Raw genomic sequence first — 17,529 nt, 5'->3', positions numbered from 1 at the left:
CGCCCATTTTAATTTTGAAACTCAAAATTGAGCGTTGTTTTCTTTATTTTTTAAAAGAGCAGTTTTTATGACAACTCCAGTCAAAAAACACATTTTATTCAATTTTTTTGAAAATTGAAAAATGAGTAAACAAAAAATTATCCTTCTCATTTTTTTAGCAAGAAAAACTTTTTGCCGCGAATTGAGTTGAAATTTGGAGTAGGGAGAGTTTTTGGCTTGGCGAATTCATTTCCGTTGTGAGATTTCCATCGTCGTAATTCCTTTCCTTCCCCCGGAAATCGCCCATTTTGGGACTCAAAATTTGGTTCAGTATAAGAATTCTTTTCAAGAAATACTTTTTTGACGTGGATATGGTTTTTGCGTCAGGGGTCTACCCAAAATCTGAAAACTTTATTCATTAGGAAATTAATATCAAAATCGAAATCGGTGACTTCGATTTGGTATGAAACTTCGTTAGAAGGAGATCACAATTCACAACCTAAATCACCGAAATTTATTTACACAGGTTTAGAACTCGAGAAGTTGAAGACTGCGATTTTAAAGTCTATAAAGCTGTTTTTGAATATCTGTATAAGTGTATACCGATCAAATCTACAGTTTTCGAAATTCGTCATTTTCCCCTTCAGATAAAGCGCGATGCCTTGCATGTCTTCAGACTCGTAAGATGGTAGTCGTAGCAAATGATAAAATCACAACACAACCATCGGGGAATTCTTCGAAATTAATTTCATTATAAGAGTTCAAAATTACCAATGTATAAACTATAAGATCGCAAGTACCTACCAATTTATTATTTTCTTACAATACAAGAAAATTTAGACTAAAAAATTAGCAATATACGAAATTCACATAATATTATTTCTTCGACTTAGAAAAATTGCGAGGGTGCATGTTTACCATAATTTTTATCGGTAGCTCTAACTTCGTCAATTTTCAAAATTTGCTTGACAACTTGCATCGCCGAAAGTATTTGTTGTTTTTTGCTGCGCAAAGTTTCAATTACTTGTTGCTTTTTCATATCTAAAAAATGATCGCAGCGATGTATAAGTAAAAGTAAATCGCAGATCGCACACACGAAACGAAATTCATAATATTTTCATCTTACCGCTAGTTCCTTCTTGCATACAATCTATACCTAAGAACGGATTTTCTTCTAAAATTTGTCTGGATTTTGTTTCTGTCACCAAATGGATAGGAGAATAACCACAATTTTCGGCCAGCGTTATAGGAATGCTTTCTAAGGCATCGGCGAAAGCTCGAAATGAATACTGCTCTAAAGATGAGATCTGTAGACAGAACAATATGCGACGATATTTGAATATTGATTCCGTCACTATGCATATGAATTATTTATCGTCAAGTATAGTGATCATGTTACAAACTTTATCAGCTTCTTTAGAAACGGCAATAGCGCACGAAAGTTCGCAAGAACCACCGCCGTATACGATTTTATTTTCGAGAATGAGATTTTTTATCATACACAGAGCATCGTGGAAACTTCTTTTTGCTTCTTCGATAATCTGAAATGAACGTTATTCGACGAATAAAAATTGAAAAAAATAAAATAGAAAAAGGTACCATCATCGACTTACAAGGCTATTGCCTCCTCGAATCAATATCGTTACAACTGAAGAGTTCAGACAATCTTCAAAAAGAACCAGTCGACTATTATCGGTACCGATTGATATTTCCCGAATTGATCCAGCAAATCCAAGTTTTTCGTGTGTTAAATCTTCAAAACGTGCTACTACTTTGGCACCAGTGGCACTTCGCATAAGCTATAAGAACAATAAAAAAAACAGATTTAAATCAGCATTCAGTTCTAGTCATCATAATAATGATACAAATTCGCTCTTACTTCGATCTCACGTTCAGATACGTATCGCAGACCTATCGTGTTCGTACGTAATAATAAATAATTCGCGGTATCTTCGATTCCAGCCTGACAAACTACACAATTCGCTCCAACTTCAACAAGCTGCATTGAATAAATCGTTTGTAAAAAAAAAAAAATTAACGCGAAACTCTCAAATAGGTACAAATTATACTCACTTTGTTAACCATCAGGTCGTAAATTTCTTGTTCGTATTCTTTAACTTCTTTAAACGTATCGACAGATGCCATTTCTAAATAAGCTTTCACTTGATTCGGTTTGGGCATTTCCAATCCACAAGCTACGACAGCAATAGCAGCTTTCGTCAATTCCTACGCAAGTTGAATGAATATAGGTAGGTAATCAAACAAGAGAAATTTTGCTTTAGTTTATTTCAAACCAAACTAACCTTTTCCATGTGAGGGTGAGAGAATTGCTGTTCTAGAGCGACACCATTCACCAACATTGTATCTTCCAACGAACCGCCAGTTTTACCATCCATTTTGATACGTTCCAAATCGATGAAGTTGTTTTCAAGATCTGCAACTTTCAAAACTGCTTCGACGGCCATTTCAGCGAACTTCTCGGTGCATTTGCTAACTCTGCGAAAAACAACAATTTCATATTAATCTGTCAAACTCCGACGTGGTTGTTATAAAACTTACATTTTTGATCTCAACGACGTCATAGCGATTCGCTTCAAGAAATCTTTATTTTTATCCACCGAAATCTGTTCGCTAATCGAGTCCAAATGTTTCATACAAAATTGAGCGGCTAATTCGAACCCGTCAGCAATTCTAATCGGATGGATTCCTTTCTCGATTAATTTATCTACTTCTTCTAATAGAGCACCTGCTAAAACTAGCACGTATAGGTACGAAAAACAATTAGTATAGGTAATATTGGAGGTGAATTTCTTTCAATTTTTTACATATTGTATTTTACCTACCAACAACACCCGTGGTACCATCTCCTACTCCACTATCTTGGCATTCTGATAACTCGACTAATAATTTTGCGATGGCGTGATCTACGTCCATTTGTTGTAAAATTGTCACACCGTCGTTGGTAACGATTAAATCTCCGTCTGGAGACAGCATAGCTTTGTCTAAACTTTTAGGACCCAACGATGACTTCATTATCGATGTTACAGCTTTGGCTGCTAAAATATGACCCTAAACAACACCGAAAGCGTTATAAAATAGGCATATTATATGTACTGAATGTTAATAATTTCAATAATGAATGAGCTCTTACCTTGATTACATCAACGCCGCTGATCTGCTCTTTTTCAGCTTGTTCTCGTAAAATGATGAATGGTCGACCATATTCGTCAAATGTCATATGACTAGCATACTTTTCTTTTCCGGTTTTCGTATTACGATTCATTTTAAACAATAGATAATGTGATTATTCAAGAAAATCTCCAGATGATTGTTTTTTCTGTTGCATATGTAAATTTATCGTCCACGAAGGAAAAACTATTCAGGTTTCGTGTTTGGTATATGTAGGTAACCATATATTTCTTGGCAAGAATGATTTCAAGTTCTTTCATTTTTTTTTTTTTTTTTTTTTTTTTTTTTGTTGACGAAGTTGAATTTTTGTAACAATGTTGCATATTTCTACGAATGATGAAAACAAAACAAGAGTGACATGATGCTATAGTAGGTATACAAAATGTAGAGCGAAGAACAGGGAAACTTACGAACTTACTTCGATAGCTTTGTCAAAATGTCAGCAAGGGCAGTAGCTGTGATCATGATGAATTTGATTGAATTTATGAAAGTGGTCAAAAAGTCGTTATCGCCGAACCTTATTTTCTAGGAAAATTTCGAATTTTGAGCGCTAAATCTGATGAAAGTTGACTAAGACATTCGATTTTGATGTAAAGTGCCGATTATTTGGCATTTCTGACAGGATTTAATTGTCAATTCGAACTGAGCGGCTCATATTTAGCCCAGAATTGCATTTTTTTTTTTTTTTTTTTTAGGATGAAACCAGTACATATAAAAGGTTTTCAAATAGAGAAAAATGTGAAAATATTTGGGGCTGTCAAAGAAGTTGCCTACTCTGCAGGCAAAAAATTTATTCGAAACGTGAGCTTTTTTCAACAAATTTGAGTCTTTAGGTTTATATAGGTATGTATAAATTTAATGCGGAAAATTGGCACCCCTGGCTGAAATAAATTAATTGTGCCGGAAAAGTTGCCTACTCTCTAGGCGCAAAAATCGTTCGAAAAGTGGGATTTTTTTCAATGAAACTAACACGATTTTCATGTAAACCTGTTCTTAATCCGGTAAGTTGGCATCCCTGACTGAAATAATTCGAACTCTGTGGTCTCGATTTACTGCAGAATGGTCTTTCTCACGTTCGTAGAGGGTTTTAAAATGGAGAAAACTGAAAATATTTGAACACGTCGTAGAAGTTGCCTACTCATAAGGGGCAAAATTCATTCGAAACGTGGGGTTTTTCAATTGTTTAATTTTTCATGACGGAAATGATCAGAGAAAAACACAATTGTTATGGTAATCTGTTCTTAAACCGGGAAGTTGGCATCCCTGACTGAAATAAATTGTACATTTGAACTCGGTGGCCTAGATTTACCTCAGAATCGCCTTTTTGAACGTTCGTAAGGGCTTTAAAAAAGAGAAAAATGGGAAAATAATCTAAAGTGTCGAAGAAGTTGCCTACTCTCAAGGCAGAAAAATCATTCGAAACGTGGAGTTTTTCAACGAATATGATTTTCAAGAAATTCGAAGTAAAGTTATTTTTAATCTGGTAAGTTGGCATCCCTGACTTTTGTGAAAATTGTAAATTTGAACTTCGTGCCCTCCATTCACCCTTAAATCATTTATTTTACGTTCGCAAGGGGTTTTTAAACGGAGAAAAACGCGAATACATTTGAAAAGTGTCGAATAAGTTGCATAATTTAAACTTCACAAGGCACAAAAATTATTCGAAAAGTGGAGGTTTTGAACGAATTTAATAATTTTTAAAAAATTTATCACCGATTAAAATTACACAATTAAGTTTGGAATTTTTTCATTATGAATTTGGCATAGGAGGTACGAGTATTATGTTAATCCATTCTTCTCCCATGCTCAAGTCATTTTGTTTCAGCACTGAAATATTTTTCAAATTCGTTCATGAAAAGTTCAAATATTTCTATACATTATTACGCCATGTAATATTTCAGTTCATTTAAAAAATTCTTCCCTCCTTTTCAAAAGCCTTCTTCTGGTTTCAGTACAGAGTACTGAAATAATTTTCGGTTTTGGTAGTTCAGAAACGTATAATTTGGTACCAAACACAGCTTTCAAGCTCGATAGATCAAGTTTGGACTCGATTTTTTGAGACTAGATTTGAGTAATGTGTAAAAATAATCTCAGAAATGAATTCAGCGACATTGAAAACCCCCCTCACATCGAATTTGGGTCATTTGCCTCGTATTTTACTCGCCTAATTGAAGAAAAGGTCAATAATTGACTGCGATTCGAAAAGTTAGTTTTGCGCCTTATTCTGTACGAATATGCAACCCATTCGACGAAACAGAATGATGAGCGAAAAGCGTTCAAAAGAGCCCTAGAATCGGAAATGTTATTAGGAGATATAGACACTGGACCTGCGTATAAGACAACCAACTGGCAGCCATCTTGGCAAAAAAACCTGAGTAACGCCAATTTATCCCGCTGGGTGATCTTGGCAGCGCTGTACTTCAATTTTGCAGGCAACAGGGAAGAGGGAGGGTTGTGTAGTCCGGAAGGAACTCCTGGCTGCGCGCGCAGTCAGGAGTACCTCGCGAACTACACAACCCTCCCTCTTCCCTGTTGCCTGCAAAATTGAAGTACAGCGCTGCCAAGATCACCCAGCGGGATAAATTGGCGTTACTCAAAATTTCCTTACCGTTTCCGTTCCCCTCGGCCTGCAGTTGGTTGTCTTATACGCAGGTCCAGTGTCTATATTAGGAGAATATGAGATATTAAGAGGTCTCTAAACTTCTAATACCAGATTGAGCTGGCAGTTCGATGATTTGCTGAAAGATAGCGCTACGGGTGCATGTAGGAATTAAAATTCGCAATTTTTCAAACCAAGTTACCGTGGCCCATTGAAATTATAAGCAACTCAATTCAATTATTTGAGTTTATACTGGAAATATGATGTTTGTTTTGAAATGCATAATAAATATGAGTAGAATTCGAAATAAAAGATGTGACGGTTAAAAAATCACATTGACGATATTTCGTGCAAATTGAGCACAATTTCGTCTCTCACTAAATTTTAATGCTACTTTTCACCTTTTTGAATACAACTTTACAGGTTTTTAATGACATTTCACAGAAGTTTAGTTCATTTTCGATTGGATTCGAGTTTTTCTTTTAAAAAAATATTTCCATTTTTTGAAGCTTTTCAATTTGAAAAAAAAAACGACCAAAAATAAAAAATCAAAATAAAGAAAATTGACCATACAATAATTTCAAAATAAACTAGATTAAAAATATCATCTCAGAATTTAAAATCGCCATCAGAAAATGCATTCTAAACGTCTCTGAAAAATCTGAGTATCCAGTACTTTTAAAGGAATTCTTGATTTTTTTCAAGAAGGTATTCAAAGAAATAACAATTCACCCAATACTTTCAGGAAAATTCGTCATTGTTATCAAATACACAACTCATACAATAGTCATCACAATGGAATAAAAATCGAAATAAATTTGTAAATATTTAATATTACCAATCGAAGAAATCTTTTTACAATAAATCCCATATTTTAATAACTACATCAGAAATAAAATTACACGCTCTAATTATAACGTTTGAAAACTTCGCTGAATTGGAAAAAAAATTATTATAATAAAGCAAAAGCGAAATAACAAAGCTCGAATGCCTGCACGAGCTTCTCAGGTAAAAATTCCAACAAATCGTCCACACAGAAAAAAAAACCACTTCGAAGATACACACGACTTGAAACATCATCTCGTCAACATTATTATTACAAACAATCAACCAATTAAAATCGAAATTTAGAAAGAAAAAAAAAACAGGTTAGATAATAAATTGGTCGTATAAATCCCTTTTTGTTATTTCGAATTCGCGTACTTGCCTATTCAACACACTACTACATATACACACATACGTATTACAACGATTCAAAGTACAGATATCGACAACAAAGTCGATAAAAATTCATATTATAAGACAAAATAAAAACCAACGCGCAGGTACTCATATCACAAAGCGCTTAAATTTATATAGTAGAGAAAAATTAAAATTTGGAGATTTTCACAACAAAAAAAAAAAAAGAAAAAAAAAAGGTAAAATATATAATAATATATTAATAATAAAATCGTAAATTTAACCTCATTTACATTAACGACTTCGTGCTTCTAAAAATTTAAAAAAAAATAATAATACGCGATACGGATTTTCGTTCGAGTCAATTTTTAAATGTTTTTTCCGACATTATTTTCTTGTAAAACGCGCAGCGCTTGGAGCCAATTCTCTCCTTGTTCGTGATATTTGCGACACATTGTAACTGATACGATATAGTATTATTAACGATTTTCACGTCTTCCATTTTACGAATTGGCAAATTATGGCGCACAAATAGGAACAACTTAATTGAGATCAAAATCGGCTAACTAATAATATCACATTTTTATATACGATAATAATTATATAATTTTCAATTCGCGATTTCTTTTTTTTTTTGCTAACTATTTCCCTTTTAATTATTTATTCACTCGATTAACTCGTATTTAATATTTTTCATGAATTATTTCAATTTCAACGCGTATTCCAATCGAAAAAAAAAAAACCACTAACAGAAGACTCTCACTCGAATAAAAATCAGCATCAATAAATTTCTCTTCACCATCATCGACATAGGAACGAATACGTATTCATAATTCCGATGCAAAATCAATTTTTTCACGCTTCGATTTCGTTTCACTAGCTTTATAGACAGGTAGATATAATATCTAGGTAGGTATAAAATATCACAAAATGTGAATTTTTAATCGTTATTATTATTACTATTTCGCGATAGAAAAATTTTTTCGAAAAAATCTCCGGATCACAACCATAATTTTTTTCACGATACATATACGAACGTATTCCCATCAACAGATCATTTTTCTCTCTCTAAAACCACTCGAGCTCGACCATTCGACTATGAATTATCGAAAAATGAGGTAGAAGTTGTAAACGAACATAAAATAATATAAAATTCGCCGAAAAATTCATATACACGCCAACAAAATATGGTCTACGTTATTTCGTACAGTAAAAAAAAATGGAGTGTCGATTACAAGGGAACGAAAACACAGAGAAAAAATTCCAAAAAAAAAACCATCGCTAAAAAATAAAAACAACTGATATTTTTTTATAATACGAATACGTAAAATAACGACACGTAAAAAAAAAGAAAAGAAAAAAAACGAATCAAAACACGAAGTTGGACCACTGATTACGCTTGAAAAGTCGGTGAACGATTTCGTTCGCTTAATCTGTTGCGATCTTGTTTTTCTTTGAATGTAAAAATTATTACCCAGTTAACTCGAATCGTTTCCAAAAAATTCATTATGTTTCTCGTTTGATTTAAAATATAAAATTAATTTGACAATGTTACCCTGATATGATCACACTGGACACGTTTCTGACAAATTTTTAACCCAACTATCGTAATTTTTTCCACCGATCGATCCTTTATTACTCGACAAAAAGGTCCGAAATGTAATTCCCTACCCGATACACATCGATTAATCGCGATCATAAATTAACGATATGATAAAACAAAGGCTATGTGAATTGAATAATTAATTATTGTAAAAATCACAACAGAAAACCGATCGAGCATTACAAAGGAAAGAAAATCTATTCGTATCGTTGACTATTATGGCACTTGGGACGAAAAATTGTTTCATTTTCACTTGGGGGCCACCTCACACACACACACACAGACACATACACACAGAACAACAATTTTCGTATAAACGTCGTCGTCGACTCGTTCGTCGCATCAAAATACGTCATCTAATTCGTCTCGAGAGGGTAAACTGACACCGTTCTAGGAGCAGTTCACCGCTTAAAAAACTACACGTTCATCGTGTTAAAATTACAACAAAAAACGGTTAACTATTTATCCGCAAAATGTACACGAGAAACAAAAAAACAAAACGATTTTGATGACAACTCCGCGTTAAAATATACGTACGATGAGTAAAACATGTAAATGCAAATTATACATCTAAATACAATTCTTATAGTACGATAAGGGCAAAAAAATGTATACCAATCGTCTATATACAAACAAACAAAAAATATATGGGGCAGGGAGGAGAAAAAAAATTACTAAATATAACAAAAAAAAACACATTCAAGATGTCCACTGGTAATATTATTGTGTGACGTAAAAATACCAAATTGGTAATTTTTTCAAATTTTCACCTTTTTTTTTTGTTTTTGTTTTTTCGAAGCTTTTAAATAGCCTCACACAACAAAAGGTAGGTAAATTCGTAGCGAAAAAAAATACAAAACAACGTTAAAAATTCCAGAAAAAAAAAGAACGAAACAAAATCAATTAAAATAATCCAAAATCAAACACACAATCGATTCGAGAAATTAAATTAAGAAAGAAAAAAGAAATCACATCTTAATTACAAACAATTCCATCTTACAACTTAACCAACTCTTCTTACAACTTATTTTATTCATCAAAATTCAAAAATTTCATACTCCGGTTAAAAATTTTACAACAAGAATGAAAATATTACCAAAACTTGAAACAGCAGACATCGTGAACCAAAAAAGGAAAAAACATAGACGATAGGAGGAAAAAAAAGGGGTACAAGGTATGTAATTCAAACATCGTTACTGATAAGGTATAAAAAAATTCTCAATGGTGGAGAAAAAATACATAGTAGGAGGAAGGGTACAGACGCCTTAATACATAGAGAACCGTTAACGAATTTTTTTTCTACTTATTCAGGTGGGGCTTGTGAGATCGTAGTAAAAACGTTATACACATAAATTTCGTTTAGGCTTCCCCCGACGCGATGTTTAACTCTGTTTTACGCGTTTTCTGGGTGGTCCAATGGGCGGCACTTGCTGCGTTGCTAGGGCACGGAATGCTTCGCCGATCAAATGCGGATGCGTTGTAATCATGCTTTTCCAAGCTGCCGTATCCATCACGTCCGTAGCATGTCTGCGGGAGAGAAAAAAAAGGTCGAAATTAGACTAGAAAAAAATTGAATTTAAATTCAAATTCGTACGCCTATTTGTACATAGTACGTTGCATATGCCACTGTCCTCTTATCCGGGGCTCTCTGACTCTATAAACCACATACGAGTATACTCGTTTTGAAAACTGCCAATACTTGGGTGATAATTATCAAGCGACGACCTAAACCTACTATTATTGTACTAGGTACTCGAAAGTGTGTTGTGTATACAAGCTAATTGAATCGAACCGACTCGACGGTGATTAAATTTCACCCCTCGAGCCCCCTCACTTCCAACCACTTCAGGCTACACCATCCATCCATCTATCTATCTATCTATTCCGGCGAACAAATACGTCTCTCTAGGGGGAAAAAATGGGATTTACAACGTCACTCGAGTCAAACGCTGCGTTCCACATTTACCATAATGTCACTTTAAAACACACTCCAGACCTATTCCACCTTCCATCCCTCTAGTATTCCTATATACGTTCTCTTCCTGTTTCGCCATACTTTACCCTTTGATAATCCGCTCTAAAAGGTAATCAAATACCATTTCCGCGGATTGGAAATCAAATGGCTAGACTTTTAAAGCTCTTTATTTCTCTCTCTCACTCTTCACTACTTGACCCAATTTCTATAATGTTTTCATTCCATCGACGACGTATTTACTGCGTAAGTATAAAAAGAAATATTATAGATACTTATAACGTCACTGCTCGAATCGAATCGTTTATTATAATTCGTATAAAAATCGTAGATTCTTTTTTTTTTTTTTTTTTTTGATGTTATTCGACAAAGGCGAAACTTTCGATTTATTTGGGTATTTTTCTCAAGTATTTCGTCTTTTCATTTTTATTTTTGTCAAAAAATACACTCCACAACGGAGAAGCAATAAAAATTTACAATCGAGGAAAACCATCTCCAGTCTATTGATATGAGGATTAATTTTAAGCATGGCGCCGCGTCGATGCTCTCTATAGGTTATTTGTAAGTAAATGACATACATTTTTTAGTTCCTAATATTTCGTAAAAATTGTCAACAAACTGATGTCGCCTCTTTGTGTTTTCATATTTTTTCAAATCGAAAATAATTCCTCAAGTGATATTACCATTTTTTCGAAAATGGGTAGCACAGGTTAACATCGATCAACTTGAATTAATTCTCGAAACCGATCAATTTTTCGATTATCGAACGATAACATTCAAAATAATGGTCCATGCAGGCTCATTTTTTTCAAGACTCTCGGTCAAATATTTTTTCTACTCTATTCTCCCTCCCCCTTCGATTGAGGAAATGATATAGAATTCACCAAAACAGTCAAATTTCGAGAAAAACATTATCATTATGAAAACGAAATAAAATTAGCGAATTTTTCAGATAAAATTAAATTTCGAAATATGTACTAAGCAAGTTGACAAACGAATTCTTGAAATTATAATTCAGGACTTCGTCAGAATTTCTTGATTTGCGGCTTTGATAGAAAAAATTTCAACTTCCCTCCCTTCTCCTCCACACCCACTCGCCAAAATAAAATTCACATTTCATTTTTAGCTCTCATTTCAATTTTTCTTTTTTCATTTCATTTTCATTTTCGAACGTCCATTTTCAATTTTTGATTCAATTTTCAGAACCTTCAATCTCATGTTTATTTTTTGATTCCAACATCAATTTTTGAATTAATTTTTAGAATTACCGATTCCATCTTTGGCTCGTTTTTTAAAAAAATTATTTATAAATTATTATGATTTTTCAATTTCGATTTCAATTTCAGTTTTCCGTTCAATTTTCTGATTTTGATTTTTCATTTTCAGAATTTTCCATTTTGATTTTGATTACATATTGGTTTCTAATCTATTCGTAATGCTCAGAATTTTTAATGTCATTTTCAATTTTTGTTTTCATTTTCAGTTCCCAACTTGACTTTTAAAATTTTCAATTTTTTTTTCATTTTTTGATTTTCCCATTGGAGTTTATTTTTAATTTCATTTTCAGCATTTCATTTCAATTTTAGTTATTAATTTTGTTTTGAGGGTTTGAATTTATTTTCAGAGTTTTCAGTTCCTTTTTAACTTTCATGATTAATTTTTTTTTTCAATTTTAAAATTTTAAAACTGAAATTCACTTTTTTAGAATTTTTTGGAACTTTGAAAGGAACGTTTTTTTCGGCGCCTTTTTTCTCTTCTCTCCTCCTAACTCCACACTTGGAAAAAAAATTGATTCTAATTACTTTGCAAAACAAATCAAATTTAAAAAAATTATTCAAAAAAAAAAGAATTAAGCCATTTTTTCTTCATTTTAAATTTTAAAATAATTCCGCAAGAAAATTTAAAAAATCAAAATTCAATACTTTCAAACTTTTTCAAAGACTTCACACAAATGTTTGCCACCTTCCCCTTCTCCCACACTCGTCATTTAAAAAGTGATTTCAATTTAAACAAAAAATACTCAAATTAAAAAAAAATATTTAAAAAAAACGACCAATATCAATTACAAAAGTGCAAAATTGGCTGGGTAATTTTTTCTATTAAATCAACAAAGTTTTGAAATCAAAATTCGTGCTTTTTCTAGTATAATTTTATCGAGATTTTCGTAGGGATGTTTCCAAGAAATAATTTCAATTTGTTGCAAAAAAATCCTTCAAATTCTGACCACCGAAATAGGTTTAGCTAAAAAATCAAAATTCGAGGTCTTTTCTGGTTAATTATTAAAACTTCAATTGAATTACAGATTATTGCAGAATTTTCTTGAGAGCTTTGCAAAAATATTTTCAACTCATTCCCCTTCACCTCCCTTCCCCTCCCCCTCAAAAAGCCCAATTTGCGCAGGTTAATCGATGACTGAAAATTTTCGAATTCAAAACAAAACATTTTTTCACAATTTTTCAAAATCTTTATTCAAACGTTTTTCAATTTCTCATTCTGACCCTTTCCCTTTCGCTTCATCATTCTACAAAAACAATAAAAAATTGAGTCAAGCAAAAACGATACATGAATCGCTATTGATTAAATTTCCAAGTCAAAATATTTGGCTCCCTCAGAATTTTCACGGATCATGGGTAAAACATTTTTCAATTTCTCAGATCAAAAAAAAAACAATGTCAATAGCATTTTAGTTTGCAAATTGAAATTTTCAAGAAAAATTTGTCAGGTTTTTAGAGCCGAATTTAAATTCTTATGAATTATGCAGGGAACGGGGAGAGGGGGGTTGAGAGAAAATGCATCAAAAACAACGAGAGTTCATTTTAAAAAAAATAAAAACTTTTCCAAATTATTATTTTTTTGTTTAGTTTTTTGAAATAGCTAAAATACTATAAAGAAATTAATGTTGCAATTTTTAAAAAAATGCTCAGACTCCGGAGATGGGGATAATCCCAATTATTTTTCAATTTTTCCAGAAGCCAACTCACTTGCTCATCGTTTGGATTTCCATTCACTGAAAATAAAAATCCCAATAATTTTTCCCCTTCATTAGAAAACATAAAAAAATTCCAAAAATTAAATTTTCGCCAAATTGTAACATCCCATCTCATTAATTAATTCACCTTGGAAATATCAATAGACATCCTGTATTTTTTCTATTCTGCAAACTGATTCAATTTCAATCAGAACCACGTATGTTCCACATCATTCTTCTTCCAACAACACAATATTCAAGTTCACTCTCATCATTAAGAAAAATCCTCCCCATCCTCCGCTCCATCATCATCACATCACACCACATTCGACCACATCAGGCGGAAAAACGACAATGAAAACAGCCCAACAGAGAGGAGACGAATCGGGAGGACGAATCGACCGTCGTCGTCATCGTAGATTCTATTTTCGACGATCAAACGTACTTGAAAAAAAATTTATCATTTAAAAAACCTCAATTCGCAAAAACATTCCCTCTCTCTCTCGCTTTACCATATTGTATGTAGCTCTCGGTGACATTGTAACGTACAATAAAAGGGCACGAAAACCCACACATGTACAGAGTCGGACCGGCTCAGCCATGCCGCCGTGTACAGGACACCGGTCAACCAATCATCATCAAGGGGACACTTACGTATTAATATAATCAATTGCTTGCGCTTTTAATTGTTCGGCACTATGCAAATCTGCTAATATCAAAATATCCGCCGCGTTTTCTATCGATAAATTCGTACATAATGCTTCTTCGCACATGATTTTAAGTCTTCCCAGATCATACTGCAAAAATGAAACACAAACGTTAGCAACTCGATTGTAATCAATCGTTCGTATCGTATCGTAACGTAGATATAGAGAAATAATAATTATTGCAAATGGTATCGACGATATCGTAGCCAATATTTATCAATACCTCGGAATAATACACATATTTCGTAACCAAGCTTGGACGGCTGCTACGCCGGGGCAGAGAAAAAATTGCAAACAGCATTACGTTCGTAGTCGTACGTATCATGAACCTTCGTATGTTTACAAACCCAGCACCGAATTGATACTCGTTCGAACGTGATTTCGCGACGCAGATAAAACTCGCCGTCATTTATCGAGTTATTGTTTGGCTTTTTATTATGTATGGTTGAAGGTATTGAAAAAATACTACGCCAATAATACACAAAATAATATAACCAATACCGCCGAACACCGAACTAAAATGTACGTAAAATTTCAACACAACACGCAGATAACTTCATTTACGTACACTTTAGTATTATTATCGCGTTCGCGATGTTTTGAGCTTTTTTTTTTATTCTCGGAAAAATACCGCAGGATGGAAAAAAAAAGGGTGAGTGAAAAATAGTACGCTACGATATCGACGAGCCATTCTTCCATCCCTCATCGTCATCGACACTTACTTTATCAGCAGCCGCTAACAAGTCGTCGGCCATTTTTTCTAAATTTTGCGATTTTCCAGTATAAATGTATCGTAACATTTCTTTCAAAACATCTTGATCTACGTCGGTAATAGCTACACGGTTTTGTTTACGTTCTTCCATTTCGTGTTCGAACATGGCCGCGAAAACAGGACTTCGAGCTGTGGAAAAATACACAATTTCATCCGTTAGTAATTTAAAATTTTATCCTGCGGGTCTCCAGTGCCCTCTTCTTAGACATGAAAATTGAAAACTCACCGGCTAAGATAGCTTTATGCACTAGAAAATCTTTACCACCAACTGATAAGGTAACGTCGCTAAATTTCTGATTTTCAAACAAACATCCTAAATCTTCGGAAAGTCTACATTCGGGAACTTTAAACTGGACCGCGTTTGATTGGCCAGAAATATTTACACTATCGGCAACTACGCTAACCTATTTTTACATCGGAATTATCAAATAATTAAATCAGAAACAGAAAGACACACACAATAATATACTATGACAGCTTTTTTCCAGGACCATTCCCCCCCCCTTCACGAAAAATTTCCAATTTGAGGTGAAAATACAACCTCCACTATTTTAAATCCCATTAAACTCACATTCTACAGTAAAACATGAATTCTACGAGTATTTTTTTTGACCTTCAAATTAATTTTACGACTTCCCAAATCCCAACCTAACCCCTTCCCCCCACTCATCCCTCTCATTAAAAAAACACCTTTATTCACCTCGCAGAAAATAGTTAATTTATCATCGGGCAACAATCCGTTGGCTTCGTCCAATAGGAAATCTCTTCGGATAAATTTCTTGAAACCCCAATCTTTACCCTGAACGAACCTATAGGCTCGCTGGCTTTCTGTAATCATACAAAGAAAAAAAAGAACGCAAATATTACAATTTTGTAAAAAAAAAAGATTACGCAACTAGATTATTTTTTGCACAACTACACAATATAATATTCTACTCGTAAGTATTATATCATCGAAAAGAAATTTCTCATCACACGATAATGTACGGTACTTAATCGTCTCATCGTGTATCGAACTCGTCGAACAGTCAACTACCATTTAAAGGTTAAAAGACCGTCGAATGTTTTCGATAAATCTATTTTAGTCAACATTCAATAATAATATCGAGTTGATTAACCCATCGTCGTCGTCGTCGTCGTCGTTGTAGTTAGTTGCTCGTCCGTGTACAGTGTACACAACTACCAATAAGTAACCAACCACATAAGCACTTTTGCTCAACTTAACACCAACACCCATTACTTTTTATCACTCGAGTAACTCTCTGTTCTGTCTCAGATGCTGACGACTTTTTTCTTCGACTTTTTCGCACGCGTTTTTCAACCTTTACGTCTTATCAAATACACAAAAAATTTTCAAATCGTTCTCGTACACGCAACCCCCTCACACGTAGGAGGATATCATATCGAAATTTCACCTTTCGACAATGTTCACGTATATATTTTTATATCGCATCGAGGAAAAAAAAAAGAAAGAAAAACCGCACACGTAAGTATGTACGAGTACGATATGTATTCGTTCGTATTAACGGCAAGGTCATCGACTCCAATCTGAATCACAATCATAATGTTTCATGTTCATCATGAGTCTTTTCGAGCCTACTTTACAACAGCATACTCGAGCTCGATTTATGTGAACAGGGTGCTCAAAAAAAACTCTATCAACATACTTGCAATTAGCTTTTTTTCATACAAAATACGCGTATCAACTAAAAATTGAAAAAATTCACATTCAAGGAAATAAGTAAATTTCATCAGGAAAAAAATTACGCAACGAGAAGGAAAGAATTTTTTTCAATAAAAATAAATCACAGTGTTTCCTGTCTTCAAAAAAAAAAAAAAAAAAAAAAAAATGGAACGATTCAAAAATTTGACGATTTGATAACTCAAAGACAATCGATCAATCTTTTCTCTAACAAAATTTGTAGAAAAATCAACACTTGGAAAATTAAACCCTCAAAACAAAACAAAGTGAACACAAAAAAAATTGGTCACAATTTTTTTAAAAACACGACTTGAGTTTACCAAAATGATTAAATTTGCAAGAAAGTTTATAAAACTCGTTAAAATGATTTAATCAACAAATTTTGGTAACAGATATGCAAGAAAAAAAGTTCATCAGCCACAGTCAAATACTTAGTTGATCAATTAGTCGATTAATTGATCATCAAACCAATTAATCAAATAATTGAACAAACAATATCAGTCAATCAACCACTAAGTCAGTCAATCAATCAATCAATCAATCAATCAATCAATCAATCAATCAAACAATTAATTAATTAGTTAATCAGTAGATCAATCAATCAATCAATCAATCAATCAAACAATTAATTAGTTAGTTAATCAGTAGATCAATCAATCAATCAATCAATCAATCAATCAATCAATCAATCAATCAATCAATCAATCAATCAAACAAACAAACAAACAAACAAACAAACAAACAAACATTTAATCAATCGGTCAAACAAACAAGCAAAACAGTTTATCTGTTAGAAAGTCAATCAAATAAATCTGTTGATTAATTAAACAAACAAACAAACAAACAAACAAACAACCAA

General features: G+C 33.2%; 2 protein-coding genes across 5 annotated transcripts in view; both read right to left on the bottom strand.

The window, feature by feature from the left end:
* Nucleotides 1–712: 712 nt before the first annotated feature.
* LOC135842951 (T-complex protein 1 subunit epsilon-like) lies at nucleotides 713–5,572 on the bottom strand. Its single transcript, XM_065360640.1, has 10 exons — nucleotides 3,131–5,572; nucleotides 2,823–3,048; nucleotides 2,539–2,734; nucleotides 2,283–2,475; nucleotides 2,053–2,205; nucleotides 1,859–1,978; nucleotides 1,593–1,778; nucleotides 1,383–1,520; nucleotides 1,106–1,286; nucleotides 713–1,020 (listed from the first exon to the last, which is right to left on the bottom strand). The coding sequence occupies exons 1-10, from the start codon at nucleotides 3,260–3,262 to the stop codon at nucleotides 869–871; spliced, it is 1,677 nt and encodes a 558-aa protein (XP_065216712.1). The 5' UTR covers nucleotides 3,263–5,572; the 3' UTR covers nucleotides 713–868.
* A 1,008-nt stretch (nucleotides 5,573–6,580) lies between these two features.
* Nucleotides 6,581–17,529, bottom strand: part of rdx (BTB/POZ and MATH domain-containing protein rdx) — a 161,433-nt gene continuing 150,484 nt past the window's right edge. For all 4 annotated transcript variants that reach the window (XM_065363024.1, XM_065363025.1, XM_065363021.1 and 1 more), the window contains 5 exons: nucleotides 15,669–15,796; nucleotides 15,195–15,372; nucleotides 14,919–15,097; nucleotides 14,144–14,286; nucleotides 6,581–10,076 (listed from right to left, as the gene is read on the bottom strand). In XM_065363024.1, the coding sequence (XP_065219096.1) occupies nucleotides 9,932–10,076; nucleotides 14,144–14,286; nucleotides 14,919–15,097; nucleotides 15,195–15,372; nucleotides 15,669–15,796 (773 nt within the window). In that variant the 3' untranslated portion in view covers nucleotides 6,581–9,931. The remainder of the gene's footprint in view (nucleotides 10,077–14,143; nucleotides 14,287–14,918; nucleotides 15,098–15,194; nucleotides 15,373–15,668; nucleotides 15,797–17,529) is intronic.

Source organism: Planococcus citri, chromosome 4 (genome assembly GCF_950023065.1).
Source record: "Planococcus citri chromosome 4, ihPlaCitr1.1, whole genome shotgun sequence".
NCBI lineage: Eukaryota > Metazoa > Arthropoda > Insecta > Hemiptera > Pseudococcidae > Planococcus > Planococcus citri.
Note: the sequence above shows the minus strand (reverse complement) of the source record. Positions and strands in the feature narration are given on the sequence as shown.

Excerpts from the sequence above, each read along its gene's own strand:
- LOC135842951 (XM_065360640.1), bottom strand. The coding sequence starts at position 3,262 with ATGAATCGTAATACGAAAACCGGAAAAGAAAAGTATGCTAGTCATATG. Across the intron at positions 2,476-2,538 it reads ACGTCGTTGAGATCAAAAAT|AGTTAGCAAATGCACCGAGA; the intron begins GTAAGTTTTATA and ends TGTTTTTCGCAG. Across the intron at positions 1,287-1,382 it reads TTTCTAAAGAAGCTGATAAA|ATCTCATCTTTAGAGCAGTA; the intron begins GTTTGTAACATG and ends TTCTGTCTACAG.